Source organism: Elephas maximus, chromosome 10 (assembly GCF_024166365.1).
Source record: "Elephas maximus indicus isolate mEleMax1 chromosome 10, mEleMax1 primary haplotype, whole genome shotgun sequence".
Classification (NCBI taxonomy): Eukaryota; Metazoa; Chordata; class Mammalia; order Proboscidea; family Elephantidae; genus Elephas; species Elephas maximus.
The window spans coordinates 102,076,260-102,092,452 of NC_064828.1; the positions used below are offsets into that span (position 1 = coordinate 102,076,260).

The 16,193-nt window shown below is 37.1% G+C and overlaps 1 protein-coding gene across 2 annotated transcripts in view; it reads left to right on the forward strand.

Annotated features, from left to right (window-relative positions):
- The window catches only part of SPATA7 (spermatogenesis associated 7), a 35,829-nt gene extending 22,732 nt beyond the window's left edge, over nt 1–13,097 (forward strand). Inside the window, exons 6-12 of one of the 2 annotated variants that reach the window (XM_049897419.1) lie at nt 987–1,468; nt 2,888–2,954; nt 4,675–4,787; nt 6,812–6,862; nt 9,470–9,547; nt 11,551–11,608; nt 11,815–13,097. In XM_049897419.1, coding sequence (XP_049753376.1) covers nt 987–1,468; nt 2,888–2,954; nt 4,675–4,787; nt 6,812–6,862; nt 9,470–9,547; nt 11,551–11,608; nt 11,815–12,402 — 1,437 coding nt within the window. In that variant the 3' untranslated portion in view covers nt 12,403–13,097. The remainder of the gene's footprint in view (nt 1–986; nt 1,469–2,887; nt 2,955–4,674; nt 4,788–6,811; nt 6,863–9,469; nt 9,548–11,550; nt 11,609–11,814) is intronic. The other variant, XM_049897420.1, reaches the window with a different exon arrangement.
- The last annotated feature ends 3,096 nt before the right edge of the window (nt 13,098–16,193 follow it).

Sequence of the window (16,193 nt, forward strand, 5' to 3'; positions counted from 1 at the left end):
AACATTTTAGGCACATGCAAATTGTCTTAAAATTATTATTTTGGGCAGTGTATTTATTTTGCAAATTAGGTGGCTTTAGAATGTTTACTATAATTTACCTTTAAAAAGAAAATGCTAGCTTTAGCTTCTAAACATATTAGCAATTTACATACATGAGATCATATATGAGAAACTCTTTATTTTGAAAATTGCCAGCACTGACTCTAGTGAAGAAAACAGACCCAGCTTTGATTTCCATTTCATTGCATATGAGGAATTAATTGTAAATATGGATGTGCTAAAGAATCATTTGATCTGTCCAGCTTGCCCATTCAACTTATAATTGAGTCCACTCACAAGTACAAAATCTTATTGCAACTTCTAGTCATTTGAGAAAACTATCTTTAAAAAATGGATTTCCTTTGCTTATTTTTATTTATAGAGTTTGTAAATTAAGCATGATTGATAGTTTTTCCCTTTAAAACAATAATGTGAAATATAGAAACATTTTTATTTTAGTTTTAAATAATTTCAGTAATTTTATTTACATGGTAATTTATATAATAGGTACTCTGTTGCCACTGTATAGAGTAAAAAAGGGATGATAAAAATAACTTCTTTCACTGCTATGGAGTGCTTACTATGTACAAGATACTGTCACACCTATTTAACTGTAAAATGTATTAACTCATTGAATCCTCACACTGACTTCTGGGAGACGCTACAATTACTACCATTTTATAGATGAAGAAACTGAGGCACAGGATCTGACAGATTCAAACTCAGGCTCTTCACCATTGCATCATACTATCTATTTTAAAAACTCATTTGAAAATGCCATATTTTTAGATTTTTTACAGCACCAAGAATCTTAAATTGATTTTAACTGCTTTCCTGGTAGTGAACAAGTCTGCTAACCTAACTACTAATTTATCTAAGTGAAGAAACTGAAGATAACTGGATATGAATTTGTAAATGCAATTGACTGTCAACCCAAATGTTCTTAGCCTGCAGGTGAACCACAGGATGAGGCTGATGTGTTAATAGAAGGAATAAGGGAATTTCCTTCCTTTGCAAGGTCACCAGTACCTTCTTCAGAGAGACTACTCCTTGGCCCATGTAAATCCGATAAAGTCCTCACGAGTGGTACTGAGGAGAACTCCAGTTCCTCCCTCACCAGTATGGGTCACACAGTTTCCCAGCCCAGGAAACCGAGCTCTGCAAGGCCTTACAGCAGAGGGCCCAGGAGCGCAGGGCCCAGGAGCGCATGCCCCAGTCCCCACCGGTTTCAGCTGGTTATTTCAAAAGCACCCACTGGGGATCTTTTGGATAAACATTCTGAACTCTTTTCTAACAAAGAATTGCCATTCACTCCACGCACTTTAAAAACAGATGCAAAATCTTTCCTGTCACAGTACCGATACTATACACCTGCCAGAAGAAAAAAGGCTCAGCGGATAGAAGCTGAAACCCAGACTGAAGTAAGCAGGTATGACTCATCAACAGCCAGTAGTAAACCCTTTCAGATATTGTAGAAATGAAATTAGCATTCCTTATTTTATATCATGCACCTCAAGCCCCACACTTAACATCTGGTAGTGTCCTTTTGATTAGAATAAGGTTAATAAGGTGACTTTCATTTTGCATGTATCGTTAAAACTGGACGAGTAATTGTTGAAAAAATATAGAAAAGTTAGCTATTAAACTTGTCAGGCTCCTTATAGACATAAATGTTGAAAAAAAAAAAAAACCGTTGCCGTCGGGTCAATTCTGACCTGTAATGATGTTACTTAATTTATTGTTTCAAACATGGGGACCTTGTTCAAATTTTATGCATTATTTTCAGGATATCCTTAAAATACCTCATCAGACAGCATTTGGGTAAACATATCTATTAATTCATGTTAAAAATAGCAAAACAATGAGCTATAGAGGGAAAAAACAATTGTTTAACCAACTACTCCTGCTCCCCCTTTCCTGCAAATATTCAGTCCTAGTCTTGTATAGCAGGAACTCCCCAAGAATAATTTAGACAGTTGGGATAATTTCTAGAAATTAAGTATAATAATTTACCTCAATAATGTTTTCATATACAATGTGCCTAAAAAAAAAAAAAAAAAAGCCCATTGCCATCAAGTAGATTCCAACTCATAGCGATCCTATAGGACAGAGTAGAACTGCCCCATAGAGTTTCCAAGGAGCACATGGTGGATTTGAACTGCCAGCCTTTTGGTTAGCAGCCATAGCACTTACCCACTAAGCCACCAGGGTTTCCACAATAGTTAGTGCCTAGCACACAACACATCTTCCTAAGAGTTTGCCAAATGAATGAAGAAGCAAACAAATCTTGTAAAGTATTAAGTGTTAGCTGATTTGTGATTTTTTTCCTAGTGTTATGTGAACAAATATTTATCTAGTACTATTTTAGAAAGTAAAAAAAAAAAGGGTATAGATATCTATACCCAAGAAAAGAATATTAGCCTATTTTTTTTTTTAATGTCTGCGTTTGTAGATATTTAGCCAAAGATTAAACAATTGAATCTACAATAGAGCTTGTGAAGTTGGGGAGAGATGAGGAAAGCAAGTATATCCTGTCTGATTATAGTTACGATTGCTCGTGAAAGAAATACTTTCCATCTTCTCCTATATTAGCGACAGCAACGGGTTTTTGTTTTGTGTGTTACTCCTGTTCTGCCCAGCTGATATCTAGCTGGTGTTCAGCAAAGGAAAAAGAAGCGTACATAACCCAAGCCATAGCTATTTCATGATGATATTATTGGGAATGACACATTTTGTGAGAACATATCAGCCTCATTCTCTTGTTTGAGTTTTTTTCTAGACAGTAAAGCTTGTTATCACAATGTTTATATTTTGAAGGCTTATAGTCATTTCTTTTAAAACACTACAGCTTTAACTCTGATTTTGAGACAGCTGAGACTGAGAATTTGACAGATTCAGAAGTGAACATACAGCAGGTAATAAAAATGAGATATTTTCAGGTCGCCACATTTGAATTGCGGATGCTTTAACTTAAAAAAAATATGTATAGCTATTTGGAGCTGGTGTTTTTGTATAATTGTGAGGACTATGAGTATAATCTCTTGGTGACACTTGTTGCATATGCTGTTGCCAGAATGCAGAAGGTTGCCTATTTACAAATGGTTATAGCTCTCTGTGAATGGCCAGATGGAGCCTGCCCAAGTTGGGAAATCATTTGTTATTAGCATCTTTTCCAGATGGTTACTTGATTGGCAGGATAGATGAATGAAATACCTTAATGTTTTCAAAGATGCAGACTTGAATAAAGGAGCCAGCAAAGCTGGGCAAGAAGCTATTTGAGTTTTTATACCTGCGTTTTTTTGTTTGTTTTTTTTTAAGAATTGCCACTGATTATATTATTGGAAGTTACCCATTTTATAAGAATAGATGGATATCATTCTCTTATGTTTGCTTTTACTTTTTCCTAGACAATTAAGCTTTTTATCATGTTTATATTTTGAAGGCTTAGCAATCATTTCTTGTAAAATATTACAGCTTTAAGTTTGGTTTTGAGGCAAAGTGATTTTTTTTATTTTGGGAGGGTGTCAATCATCCACTTGTATTCTAAGATAAGTTTACTGTTTGTAAAAATAATTTGTTTATTAAAATTTAAAACACAGACTAAGGGATAGAAGAATAAAACATATTTCCACTCAACTTCCTTCTCCCCTTGTGAAAACAAGCAGATTATAGGTTTACATCTCAGCCACTAATGGCTGTTTGACATAGGGCCCTGCCACTTAAGGCTCAAGGACAACTCACTTATCCTCTGAGACCTGAGTTTCCTGATCCAGAAAACCTGCAGTTGCCTTATGAGATTGCTGGGGAGAATAAATGATGTCAGTAAAGTGCCTGGCATGGTATGTGTTTGATAAATGATGGCTATTACTAGCTTGAGATATAGGAAGTTAGCTCTACAGATAATAAACTAAAGCAGAAGTTCGTTTTTATTACGTGTGCTCCAAATGTTTATTCATAACTCTGCAAGAACATGGTGTGTCCCCATAGCCAATAACCAGCAATAGATCCCACTGGCAATTGACGTGAGGAAGCTAGTATTCACTGCATTGTACCCACATTTTAACAGCACTTTTATTAAACTGTGGAGCACTATATAGAAATGAGCACTGTAAAGATTAAATCTGAAAATGTGTAAATGCTTGGCCCAGTATGTGCCACATACCCATAGTAAGGCATATATAAAAGTAAGTTGCCGTTATTTTTGTGTGTTAATATTACCGTTAATATTGCCACTGCTACCACCGCTGCTACGTATTTGACATGCTGGCCTTTGAAACAGATGGGCTATTTGAATTTCTGAATAATGAGGTTTTTTTTTTCTCAATTGTACTTAAAATTTTCAAATTTGCTCCATTTTCTCTTTATATGTTTATTTGTGGTGATTTCTTAATGACATTTAAAATGTCTTCGTTAAAATACAAGAAATAAGACCTTGTTTTGTTTTACTTTAAACAAGCAAAAGACAAAAAAGTACTGATTGGATGGAAGAAAATATTCTAAAACATTCCTTTATCATAATAAATCAGTCACTTGTAACTACTGGAAATCTCCATTCTCTCTTTTGCAATTTGCTATGCTTTATTTCTGCTTTCATATGTCTAAAGTAAATAAAGATTTATTCTTACTGCATCCCAGGCACCTAGCTGTTTAACACATGGTACCAGAGAAAAAACACCTTTACCTTCACAAAAGTATGGCTTAACGTGGGATGAGATTAAAGAGGGCGTTCTTCAACGTTCCGCACCCAGGTAAACACCTTACAGGAGAAATCATGTCAACTGTCTTTATCTAATTGCTTTCCTGTAAAACAGACACATAGTGTTTGCAACATAAGTACTATTTTAATTACATGCTATAATAATCCATTTTGGTGTCATACAATTCAATGGTATTGTTAATTTTACTAAGGAAATTTACAAAGTAGGTGCTTAATGAAAGTTTGAGTTAATTATGCTAATTCATTAATAAAGGAAAAGGGACACTAACTTGCATTAGTCACCATCACTACTGATAGGAAAAAGGATTTTCAGCCGAGACAAGTCCTCTGGCAGTGATGCTAGTCAGCTTCCACGGCACACGCAGCCCTGAAGGACCTGACCATCTGAGGAGTCGTCATTTGTGGTTCTGAGTATTTACCGGACACTCGTGCTGATCTTGCCATGCCGTATGGGGGTGCTTGTTTAATAATTATGGAATACTGCATCGGAACAAAAATGATACATTAGCAGGCAGTAGAAAGCCTAAAAGATGCCCTTAAATCGTTCCATCTATCCAAATGCATTTCAAATGTCAGGGATTGAATATAAGATGAAGGGGGTGGCAGAAAGGAAGAAGGAGGGATGAAAAAGTGAGCAAGAATGAAATGTTACGCAGCCGTCCAGGAGTCCACTTCACACAATCCCTCAGGGTGCATCGGCTGTGCTTCTCCCTCAGGCCTTTACTAGGGAGAGCTGACCTGCTCAGATCACCTGGGAGTTCACTGCTAACCTCCCTGTCCTTGAAATTTATGGTGCTTCAATACTCGTAATTTAATATTTATAAACTACACTTGAGCCCGTCTTCAATGAACATAAAGAATGTCCTAAAAAAAGGAATGTTTGTCTCTTCTAGTGATTTCTGTCTAGAAGAAGTACAGGTAGTCCTCAACTTAGAACGTATTCGAGTTAAGAGGAACCGCACTTACGACGGTCTGTTTTTTTTTTTTACATCTTAATGATACTTAATATGTACCACATATAATGTTGCAGTGCATAATTTGCTGATGTTATCATTTTCAAATGGCCACTTGCAGATTTTCAATGTTATGATTTACTGTTCAAAACACTGCCTTATAGCAGGCTATGAAACAGAAAAAAAAAATATGAAGAGGTATTTAAGTCAGGACCGACTTACGTTGGATTCGGAATGGAACCCCGTCGTAAGTCGGGGACTACCTGTAAAGTAAAATATTATAATTGAGTATACCTGAATAAAAGCTTAGGATTAATAGTGACATAACTAAATATGACAAAATTTATCATAATGACCAGCTAAAAATTTTTTCATAGAGAAATACCTGTTTGCAGCATTATTTATGTATTAAAAAACCAAACCAGTTGCCGTCAACTTGACTCCAACTCATGGAGACCCCATATGTGTCAGAGTAGAACTGTGCTCCGTAGAGTTTTTCAATGGCTGTGATTTTTCCGAAGTAGACCACCAAGCCCTTCTTCTGAGGCGCCTCGGGGTGGATTTGAACCGCCAATCTTTTAGCAAGTAGCCAAGCACTTAACCATTTGTGCTACCTGCAGTTCAGATCTGCCAGGCGGTCCTTGGAAACTCTATGGGGCAGTTCTACTCTGTCCTATAGGGTTGCTATGAGTCAGAATCGACTCGATGGCACTGGGTTTGTTTTTTTTTTTTTAGGGACTCCATTTGTATATTAACCTCAGCCAAAGTGTCATTGTTTATACTAGGGAAGTGCCATGCTGTACTTGAAAAAAGGATTGTGAATTTATAATTACAATACTAGTTTAAAAATCTATCTTTGCTATTTATTAACATGAAACGTTGACAAGTTACTTAGTCTCTCTGACCCACAGTGAGCTCATTAGTACATGCTAAAGTAATACCTATCCAACATACCTGACCAAGTTGTTTTGAAGATTAAATTAGATCATGGATATGAAAGTGCTCAATAAATTCTGAAATATTATTATTAACATTTAATGCTACTAAACACTATTGTATGCCAACTATTATTTTGCTCAGATATTTTAATTTATCTTTCCAGGACAATATCCAAGTATTCCCTACAACCTTCAGGGAGAAAAATTCACTCTGAGTAAGATCATTTTTACCTCTTCATTTTGCTTAATGGAAAACAAGAATTAAGACTCACATAGAGCGTTATCAAATAAGCGAGGATTGAACACGAGCTTTGCTTATGGCCAGCTTTGGAGTATCAGTCACCTAATACTTGCAAAATTTGAGAAAATGACTGAAATTTTCTGAAATAATTTTCAGTGGTGTCATTTTTATCCCTGGTTGCAATTTGTTCCTATGTTAATAATAGCTGCTATTTTTTTTTTATAATCGATTCCCCTGGGTGGACATTTTGAACCCACCCAGAGACACCTTGGAATAAAGACCTGGCAGTCTGCTTCCAAAAGGCACAGCCTTGAAACCCTGACGGTGCAGTTCTGCTCTGCACGTGCGGGGTCGCCACGAGTTGGAATCGACTCAACAGCAACTGGTTTGGTTTTGGTTTTATCCTTTTTTTACTTTTACAAGTAAAAATAATGAAGTAATAAAGAAGAAATACAGACTTTTGGTAGATCAGAATACTCTTCCTAGAAGTTTCTAACTTCTCCAGATGTCTGCAGATGTTATACTTCTAGGTGATAATGTTTTACCTAAGCTGAAATTTTTTTTTTTCCAGAGAAAATCATCTATTTGATAAAGTTTTACTTATTCCCAAATGTGTTGCTTAAATATTAGAGCCTGGGAATCAATTTGAAAGTGTAACTTTTTTTTTTAAGGTGCTTTAAGTGAAAGTTTACAAACCACTTCAGTCTCTCCTACAAAAATTTTTGTACACCTTGCTGTATAGCCCTAATTGCTCTCCCTCTAATGAGACAGCACACTCCTTCCCTCCACTCTCTATTTTCGTGTCTATTCGGCCAGCTTCTGACCCCCTCTGCTCTCTCATCTCCCCTCCAGACAGGAGATGCCAACATAGTCTCATGTGTCTACTTGATCCAAGAAGCTCATTCTTCACTAGAATCGTTTTCTATCCCATAGTCCAGTCCAATCCCTGTCTGAAGAGTTGGCTTGGGGAATGGCTCCTGTCTTGGGCTAACAGAAAGTCTGGGGATCATGACCTCCAGGGCCCTCCTAGTCTCAGTCAGACCATTAAGTCTGGTCTCTTTATGAGAATTTGGGGTCTGCATCCCACTGCTCTTCTGCTCCCTGAGGGGCTCTCCGTTGCACTCCTGTCAGGGCAGTCATCGGTTGTAGCCGGCTACCATCTAGTTCTTCTGGTCTCAGGATGATGCAGTCTCTGGTTTATGTGGCCCTTTATCTCTCTTGGGCTCATAATTACCTTGTGTCTTTGGTGTTCTTCATTCTCCTTTGCTCCAGGTGGGTTGAGACCCATTGATGCATCTTAGATGGCTGCTTGCTGGTATTTAAGACCCCAGAAGCCACTCTACAAAGTGGGATGCAGAATGTTTTCTTAATAGATTTTATTATGCTAATTGTCTTAGATGTCACCTGAAACCATGGTCCCCAAACCCCCGCCCCTGCTACGCTGGCCTTCAAAGCATTCAGTTTATTCAGGAAACGTCTTTGCTTTTAGTTTAGTCCAGTTGTGCTGACCTCACCTGAACTGTGTGTTGTCTTTCCCTTCACCTAAAACAATCCTTATCTACTATCTTAGGAGTAAAAACTCCTTTCCCTCCCTCCTTCCATCCCTCCCCACTCTGGTAACCGTCAAAGAATATTGAAAGTGTAACTTTTTATATGACATTTTAATCTTCCATTATCTTACTTGCTTATTAACTCTTCCCCTTATATTTAGTAATTGAGTAGTTGCTATTACATTTTCTACTAAGTCACTAATTTCTGATAATACAAACTTATAATAATGTACTAATTTTCTTGTAATAGATACTAAAATAATGATCTCATGTTTTTGTTAGGTGCCATCGAGTCGGTTCCGACTCATAGCGACCCTACAGGACAGAGTAGAACTGCCCCATAGGCAGTTTCCAAGGAGCAGCTGGTGCATTTGATCTGCTGACCTTTTGGTTAGCAGCCATAGCTTTTAACCAGTGTGCCATCAGGGCCCCATACATAATGTAATACAGAAGTGTGTTCAAGTAATTAAAAATTACCACTATGTTAACGTACATAAATTTTTCTATTGGAGCTTTTTTCCTTCTCTCCAAACATTTTGAGAAAGAAAATAAATTTTTTCCATCAGTTTCCCAGCCTTAAAACAAGATGCTCTGTTGGGAGCAAAACAGGATTTCACTGTTGACATTTTTCTCCCTCCCCAAAGTGCCTCTCAGAGGAGCTTGGCCTCTGCTTGCAGGACCTGGTAAAATTCACAACACCCGTCAGGAACGTTTGCTTCAGACGGATCACATTTGATTGCCTTCTTGGCCTTGGTCGCTCATTTTGTTTACTTTTTTTTTTTTTTTAACTGCTATTCATGTTGTAAACGTCTATAAAATCTTACCCTATTAGGTAATATTTTCTTATTTTAATATTTACTCTTGCATAATTTGAGAAGGTAGACATGTTTGTTTTATAATATTCCTCTTAATATAAGGAGATAAAAAGTATATTTGTAACAGTAAAGATATTTCTAAGATACTCATGTTTCTTGTAGTTTTCAGATATAAGTAAAGAATATTTTATGCTATATTTTGCCTTGCTTTCACAGTGAAGAAGAACTATTGTATCTGAGTTTCATTGAAGATATAACAGATGAAATTTTGAAACTTGGTTTCTTCTCAAATAGGTTAGATTTTTTTTAAATTGTGTTTGGTGGTGAAGTATGTATTAGGTACTCTTGGCATGGTGTTAATTTTTTAGTTACTTCCACACATATTAAGAAGTGAAAAATCGTATTGCTTTTAGAGGGGAGTGATCATATTCTTGTCATGGATAGCAAAATGTAAAGAATGTTTAATTCCTATTCTAAGGCAAGTCCACAGTTTGGGAGAGTTATAGAAAAAAAAGAGATTTTATTCATTTAAATACTGTTAAAGCTCTTGTTTATACCAGACCAGTAAAATAAACTTTTACTTCTTACTTGCATAAAAGCTAGGTTTGTACACTGTAAATGAAATGGAAAGTTTGTAAAGCCAGATCAGGTATTTTATATCTTAAGCAAACTGTGTGACCCTGTATATGGCTTGAACATTTGTGAATCTAAAATTCGTTGGGCCTGGGCCTCACTTTATACAATAAACATATATAACATAGCACAGGACCCTATTATGTACAGTGTATGCTTTCTGTTATAATATGCCAAGTGCAGACATTTCTAATGAATCCTTCCTATTCCCTACGTCAAACTTTTTTTTTGTTTTAATTAAAGCAGACTTTTTCATTATTTGGATAAAAAGATATATCAAAAAGACCTAAGTTTTTGGCAATGATTCTATTTATTTCTTCCATTTAAAAAAGTTGGTTTCAAATGTTTGAATAAAATATAATATATTTATGCTGATTTTTAAAAATTTTTTCTCTTAATGTTATAAAGCTATTCATTGCAGCATTTTTTATAGTAGGAAAAAAGTAATCAACCTGAGTGCTGAATAAACTCTAGCATATCTGTAAGAGTGAGTGCTATTTGTCTATTAAAAATGATGTCGTAGAAGTGAATTTACTGATATAGTAAGATATTCACAGTATATTGTTTGATTACAAAAACAGTTTTGTTAAAGAAATATATATGCATAGAAAAATGTCTATGAGTGAATATCCTAAAACTTTAAAAGGTAAAATAAACATTCTTGGGCTTTTAAAAAATTGCTAGATAATTCAGTAGTACTAAATGTAACATTGGCTGATAATTGAGGATAACAAATAGTAACAAAGGAAATGAGTTGTTTTGCACAAAGCCTGTTGATCCAGTCATGTGATAAAAAAGACAAGCATAGTCTAGTTGCAAGAATAAATTGTCTGGAGCCGGATACATCTATCTGGGTTGATTTCTCTGAATGGCTTGCGACCTTTGCAGAAAGTAAATGAACACCTTACAGATGTCGCTTTTTCATCTTTCAGATGGTTTTTACAATTCCTTTCTATCCCAACACTGGTAAGGATTAGAGGTGTAATAGTATGTGTCTGCCACGAATGTCTAGCACTTAATGGTACTTCATAAGTGAGAGCGGTTACATTATTACATAATTTTACCATCAGTGGAATTATTTTCAAGAATAATTTAGGAGCCCATTAAACGCTTGCCGACTTATAGTGACCCTACAGGACAGGGTAGAACTGCCCCATAGTTTCCAAGGAGTCTCTGGTGGATTTGAACTGCCACCCTTTTGGTTAGCAGCCACAGCACTTAACCACTATGCCACCAGGGTTTCCTAATTTAGGAAGCATTGTAAAATAATTATTTACTTTGTAAGAGGATCTTCAGATTTGGTTTTTAGGGGGTGTGTGTGTATGTCAAAGAGAGAGAGAGGCTTTTAGTATTTGTGTGTGTGAGAAAAAAGGTTTTTGGTGTGTGTGTGTGCACATGCGTGCACAAGCACTCGCGTGAGAATTTTTATACTCGTTTAAACTTGCAACCTCCTTATGCAACTTGAAGCAAATGCCTAGTTGAAGACATACTGGCTGCCAAGTTGGAGAACGTGACAGAACAGGAAAGGATAAGTCTTTAGTTTGGGAAGAAAAAGGTTAATCTAAAAAATATTTTCCAACCTTTAGTACTTTAATTATTGCGTAGCTATTTTATATTTGATTGCCTCATTTTGAGACATTAACACTTTTACTTATAATTTGTAGGTTTTTAGAACGACTGTTTGAGAGACATATAAAAGAAAACAAACATCATTTGGAGGAGGTTTGTCTTTCCTTAAAACTTCATTAGAAGAATTCTAATGTAGAAATTTAAGATTTTTCTCTATACTTGCTCTTTTTTTTTTTTTTTTTTTTCTGGTTGGGGGGAGAAGAAGGGAGAGCATTAATCCTCCCGAGATTAGCAGCACTGCAGACAGAAGGAATTCAGCTTACCAGTTTAATTAATTGTTTGCTTTTTCTTAATCCTAGAGAAAAATGCGCCACCTGCTACATGTCCTGAAGGTGAACTTAGGCTGTATATCCGAGCAAACCTCAGTAAAGCTAAATGATGCCGATATGTTGACTTTACTTGATTTTGAAAAGACTAAGAATTTAAAACAAAATGACTTTAAAAAAGAGCATGAAATAACAATCCAACAGGAACATCAGGAATACCAGACAGCTTTGGATATGTTATTGTCTGTACAGAAAGATGAGAACGAGATATTCTCTCCATCAAATGATTTTTTCCTGCCCATCTTTAAAACAAAAAAGTATTCAGAAGGAGTTACAATTCAGCAGGTGAATGATGAAGCAAATCTTGAACCTTCAACATGGGATGAAAAAAACCCAAGTGTTTCAGACAGCTTAATAGACCAGGAGACCTCTGTGGATGTCATCGAAGTTGATAGTGACACTGAAGAGGTTGAGACTTCAGATGCATTAGCATGTCTTAGCCCACCATTTTCCCAGTCTGCCCAGTTCTCCAGGGTCACAGGTGACAACAATCATGACATGAAAGGGCCAACTCTTAAAATCATGGAAATGAGCATTGACGACTGTCCTTTGAATGTTTGATCTTCGTTAATAAACACCTCAGATGACCAGGAACTCAATATTCCCTTTCATTTCTTTTTTTTCTATATTTCTATATTAGTTTTCCATGCTACATAATAAATTACCACAAATGTGGCAGCTTAAAACAACACACATTTATTATTTATCCCACAGTTTCTGTGGGTCAGAACTCTGAGCACAGGCTAGCTGCGTCACTCCCTTTTTTAAAAAAGCTTTTGAGAGTCTCCACTTGCTAACAAGATAAAAGTCCATACCACTTCCATTTTTTATAATGCTCATCTCTTGCTGTCTTCTCCAGGGATGGATTACCCAGTAGGCAAAGTAAGCACAGATTTACTTGGGCTCGCTTACTAATCTGTAAATAAGCGCAAGTAAGTAAGCCTGTGCTTACCTTGCTTACCGGGTAAATCCACCCATCAGGAAGTGTAAATTTGAGGAGGTTGGATTCTGTAGGAAGGTGCTGTGGATTGGGAGACAGATGCCAGCCATACCTAGAAGCAGAAGTTTGATGTAAAAACATGTGAAATTGTTCACTACCGACGATCTGGAAGCAAGGTAGGCACCATGCTTCCCTTACTTATTGGGTAATCTGCCCCATCTTCTCCCAAGCATCTGAAGTGCCTGTGACACCTAGTTTGCTTTCCCTGCCTCCATGCTGTCTGCTCAGAACACCATTCCCTCCCGCCTTCCCCCCCGCCCCCGCCCCCGCCCTTAAGCCTCATTGACAGCCCAGACTAAATGTAACACCTCCTGGGAGCTCTGAGTGATTGCCCCTCCATCTGTCCCACTCTCTGGGGCCGGAGGTCTTTCCCGTCTACAGTATGAATCATAATATTGCTTTTTGCTTGACTTGTCTTCTCTTTAGACTGTGGGCTTCTGAAGAGGAAGGATTTTCTTTCTCTTCGGACCCCCAAGTCAGTGCCTAGCACAGAGTGGCTGCCTGAACAAATGCATTTATTCTGGGAAGGAGATAGAGCCTGAGGGGAGGCTTAGCTAACAGCAAGGTTATAGGGAAGACACGGGATAGACATTTCCTGTCTCTCTGCACTCAAAGTGCAAATTCCCTAGCGCAGAAGGGAAAATATAGCAACTTGCTAAAGTATATGAAAATTTCCTCATTTGCTCACATTTTAAATGGTATAAAGTATAAATTAAAATCTTCCCCAAAAGCCTGACTTTAAAAAGTCATCTTTTTCCCCTTCTAGATTTAGTAGGGGGGCCAGTCAGACAAGATCAGAGCAGCTTTTACAGGGCAATTGTGTAATTTGCCAGGTGAATTAATTGGCTTTCACTCTGGTTTAAAAGGGTTTAGATGATCCAAAAACTTCTTTCAGCTTTAATATGTCAAAGTTAGCTTAATTCTTAGGGTATGTAGAAACTGAGTGTAACTGAAATAATTTACATCTAGAAACAGCAACACTACTAACTCTTCAGGTGCTAGTGTAATCCTGGAAAGCAGTCGGCTAAATGGATTCACACTTCAGTGATTGATAGCTGAAGACACACCCTAACAAATTACTCTTTCCAGACCTTTTAAAAGCAGCCAGATGAAACCAATCATGGCTTTTCCCAGAGGAACAAATCCCTGTGTTAATTCAAAGGCCAGGAGGAAGAACCTTTTTTGATTTGGTTCCAAGGTCAACCTTGTTGCTTCAGGAATCCTGTCTTGGGCCGACATTCAAGTTTTGAGGCAGACACCTAGCAGTCCTGGATGGGAGACTTCCATATTCATCTAGTTTTATAATATCCTGAAAAAAGGCGAGCTAAGCTTCAAGTTTTTCCTGAGAGGAGACTAATATACTGTTGTATTAGTTTTCTGTTGCTGCTATACCAATTCCCACAAACTTACTGGCTTAAAATAGCACACATTATTACCTTGCAGCTCTGGAGGTCAGAAGTTCTAAAATCAAGGTGTTGCTAGGGCTGCGTGCCTTTTGGAAGTTGTAAGGGAGAATCTGTTTCCTTGCCTCTCTCAGTTTCTAGAGGCTGCCAGCATTCCTTCCTTCATGGCCGCTTCATCTTCAAGGCCAGCTGTGTACCATCTTCAACTATCTCTCTTCACCTCTCTCCCCTCACACTTACCTGTTTCATAGTTGCATCTCCTCTCACTCTGACCCTCCGCCTCCCTCTTAGGAGGATCCCTGTGATTATATTGGGCCACCTGGATAATCCAGGATCATCTCATCTCAAGATCCTTAGTCACATCTGCACAGCCCCTTTTGCCATATGAAGTAACATAGTCACACACTCGGGGGATTAGGATGTAAACACCCGGGGAGGGGGGCATTATTCAGCATACCACAATTGTAAATATCATTAACCCCCAAAAAATTGCCTAAACAATAATGGGTTCCAGGTTAAACATTTTAGTACCTATTATAGTTCTTAATATAGTATATATTATAGTTTGACTAAAACCAAAAAAAAAAAAAAACTAACCCCATTGTCATCAAGTCAATTCCGACTTATAACGACCCTATAGGACAGAGCAGAACTGCCCCATAGGGTTTCCAAGGAGCATCTGGTGGATTTGAACTGCCAACCTTTTGGTTAACAGGCGTAGCTCTTAACCACTCCACCACCAGGGTTTCCATAGTTTGACTATGTAATGAGAATTCCTTCTGAATCCCAAATTGAGATGTGTATTAAACATCAAAGATGGCTTCACTGGTGAATTCTACCAAACATTTAAAGAAAAATTAATACCAAACATTTAAGAAAAATAGCAACTATTCACAAACTTTTCAATAATGGAAAAGAGACCACTTCCTACCTCATTCTATGAGGCTTGATACAAAAACAAAAGCTATCACAAGAAAACTCCAGCTGAATACCTCTTTTGAACATAGATGCAATCCTCAACAAAATACTAGCAAACCAAATCCAGCAATATATTGAAGAAATTATACACCATGAGCAGCAATACAGGCGTGATTTTACGTCCGAAAAAAAAAGTAATAATCCATATAAATGAAGGAGAAAAACTACATGGTCATCTCAATGAATGCAGGAAAAGCATTTGACAAAATCCAACTCCATGACAAAAACACTGAACAAAGTCTGAAGAGAAAGGAACTTCCTCCGCCTGACAAACATCTATGAAAAACCCATAGCTAACATACTTAATGGTGAAGACGGAGGGCTTTTCTTCTTAAGATCAGGTACAAGGATGTCCACTTTGCCAATTCTAGTCAACATTGTACTGGACAGCCAGGTCAGTTAGCCAACAAAATGGAGTTTAGATTTTGTGAACGTGAAAACCTTCAGCCCTGTGAGGTGTAGTGAAGATAACCAAAACGGAGTCTGGGTGCTCTGCTGGTATGTGATCTTGAACCAGTAACTTCATTCTCGGCCTGCTGTCTTTACCTGTGAAGGTGAAATGGCGTATACCAAAGAGCTGTGGTGATGGTTAAAGGGAATAATGGACACAGAAGTCCTTCAACTCAAATACTAGATAAAATGTTAGAACATGTCTTTATTGGATAGTTCATTTCTAAAATGCCTCCTGAATATTAAAATCATCATGTACTATTATTTAAAATTAAAATAGTGTACTCTCAAATGGTGTTTTCTTTTCCATTGTGACAAGTAGAATTTTCTCTTAAAGACAGCCCACCTGAAGAGTTTAACATACTTACCTATTAAGTGATTTAAAATGGCATAGTTCTAATTCACCCAAAAGAAAGGGATCAAGTTGTATGCATCATTGTGTTAGCCTTTCACAAATCAAAGTGTTCATTAGTATCTTGACAGGGAGAAGAACATTAAAAGTAAGTATTTACTGGCTGACT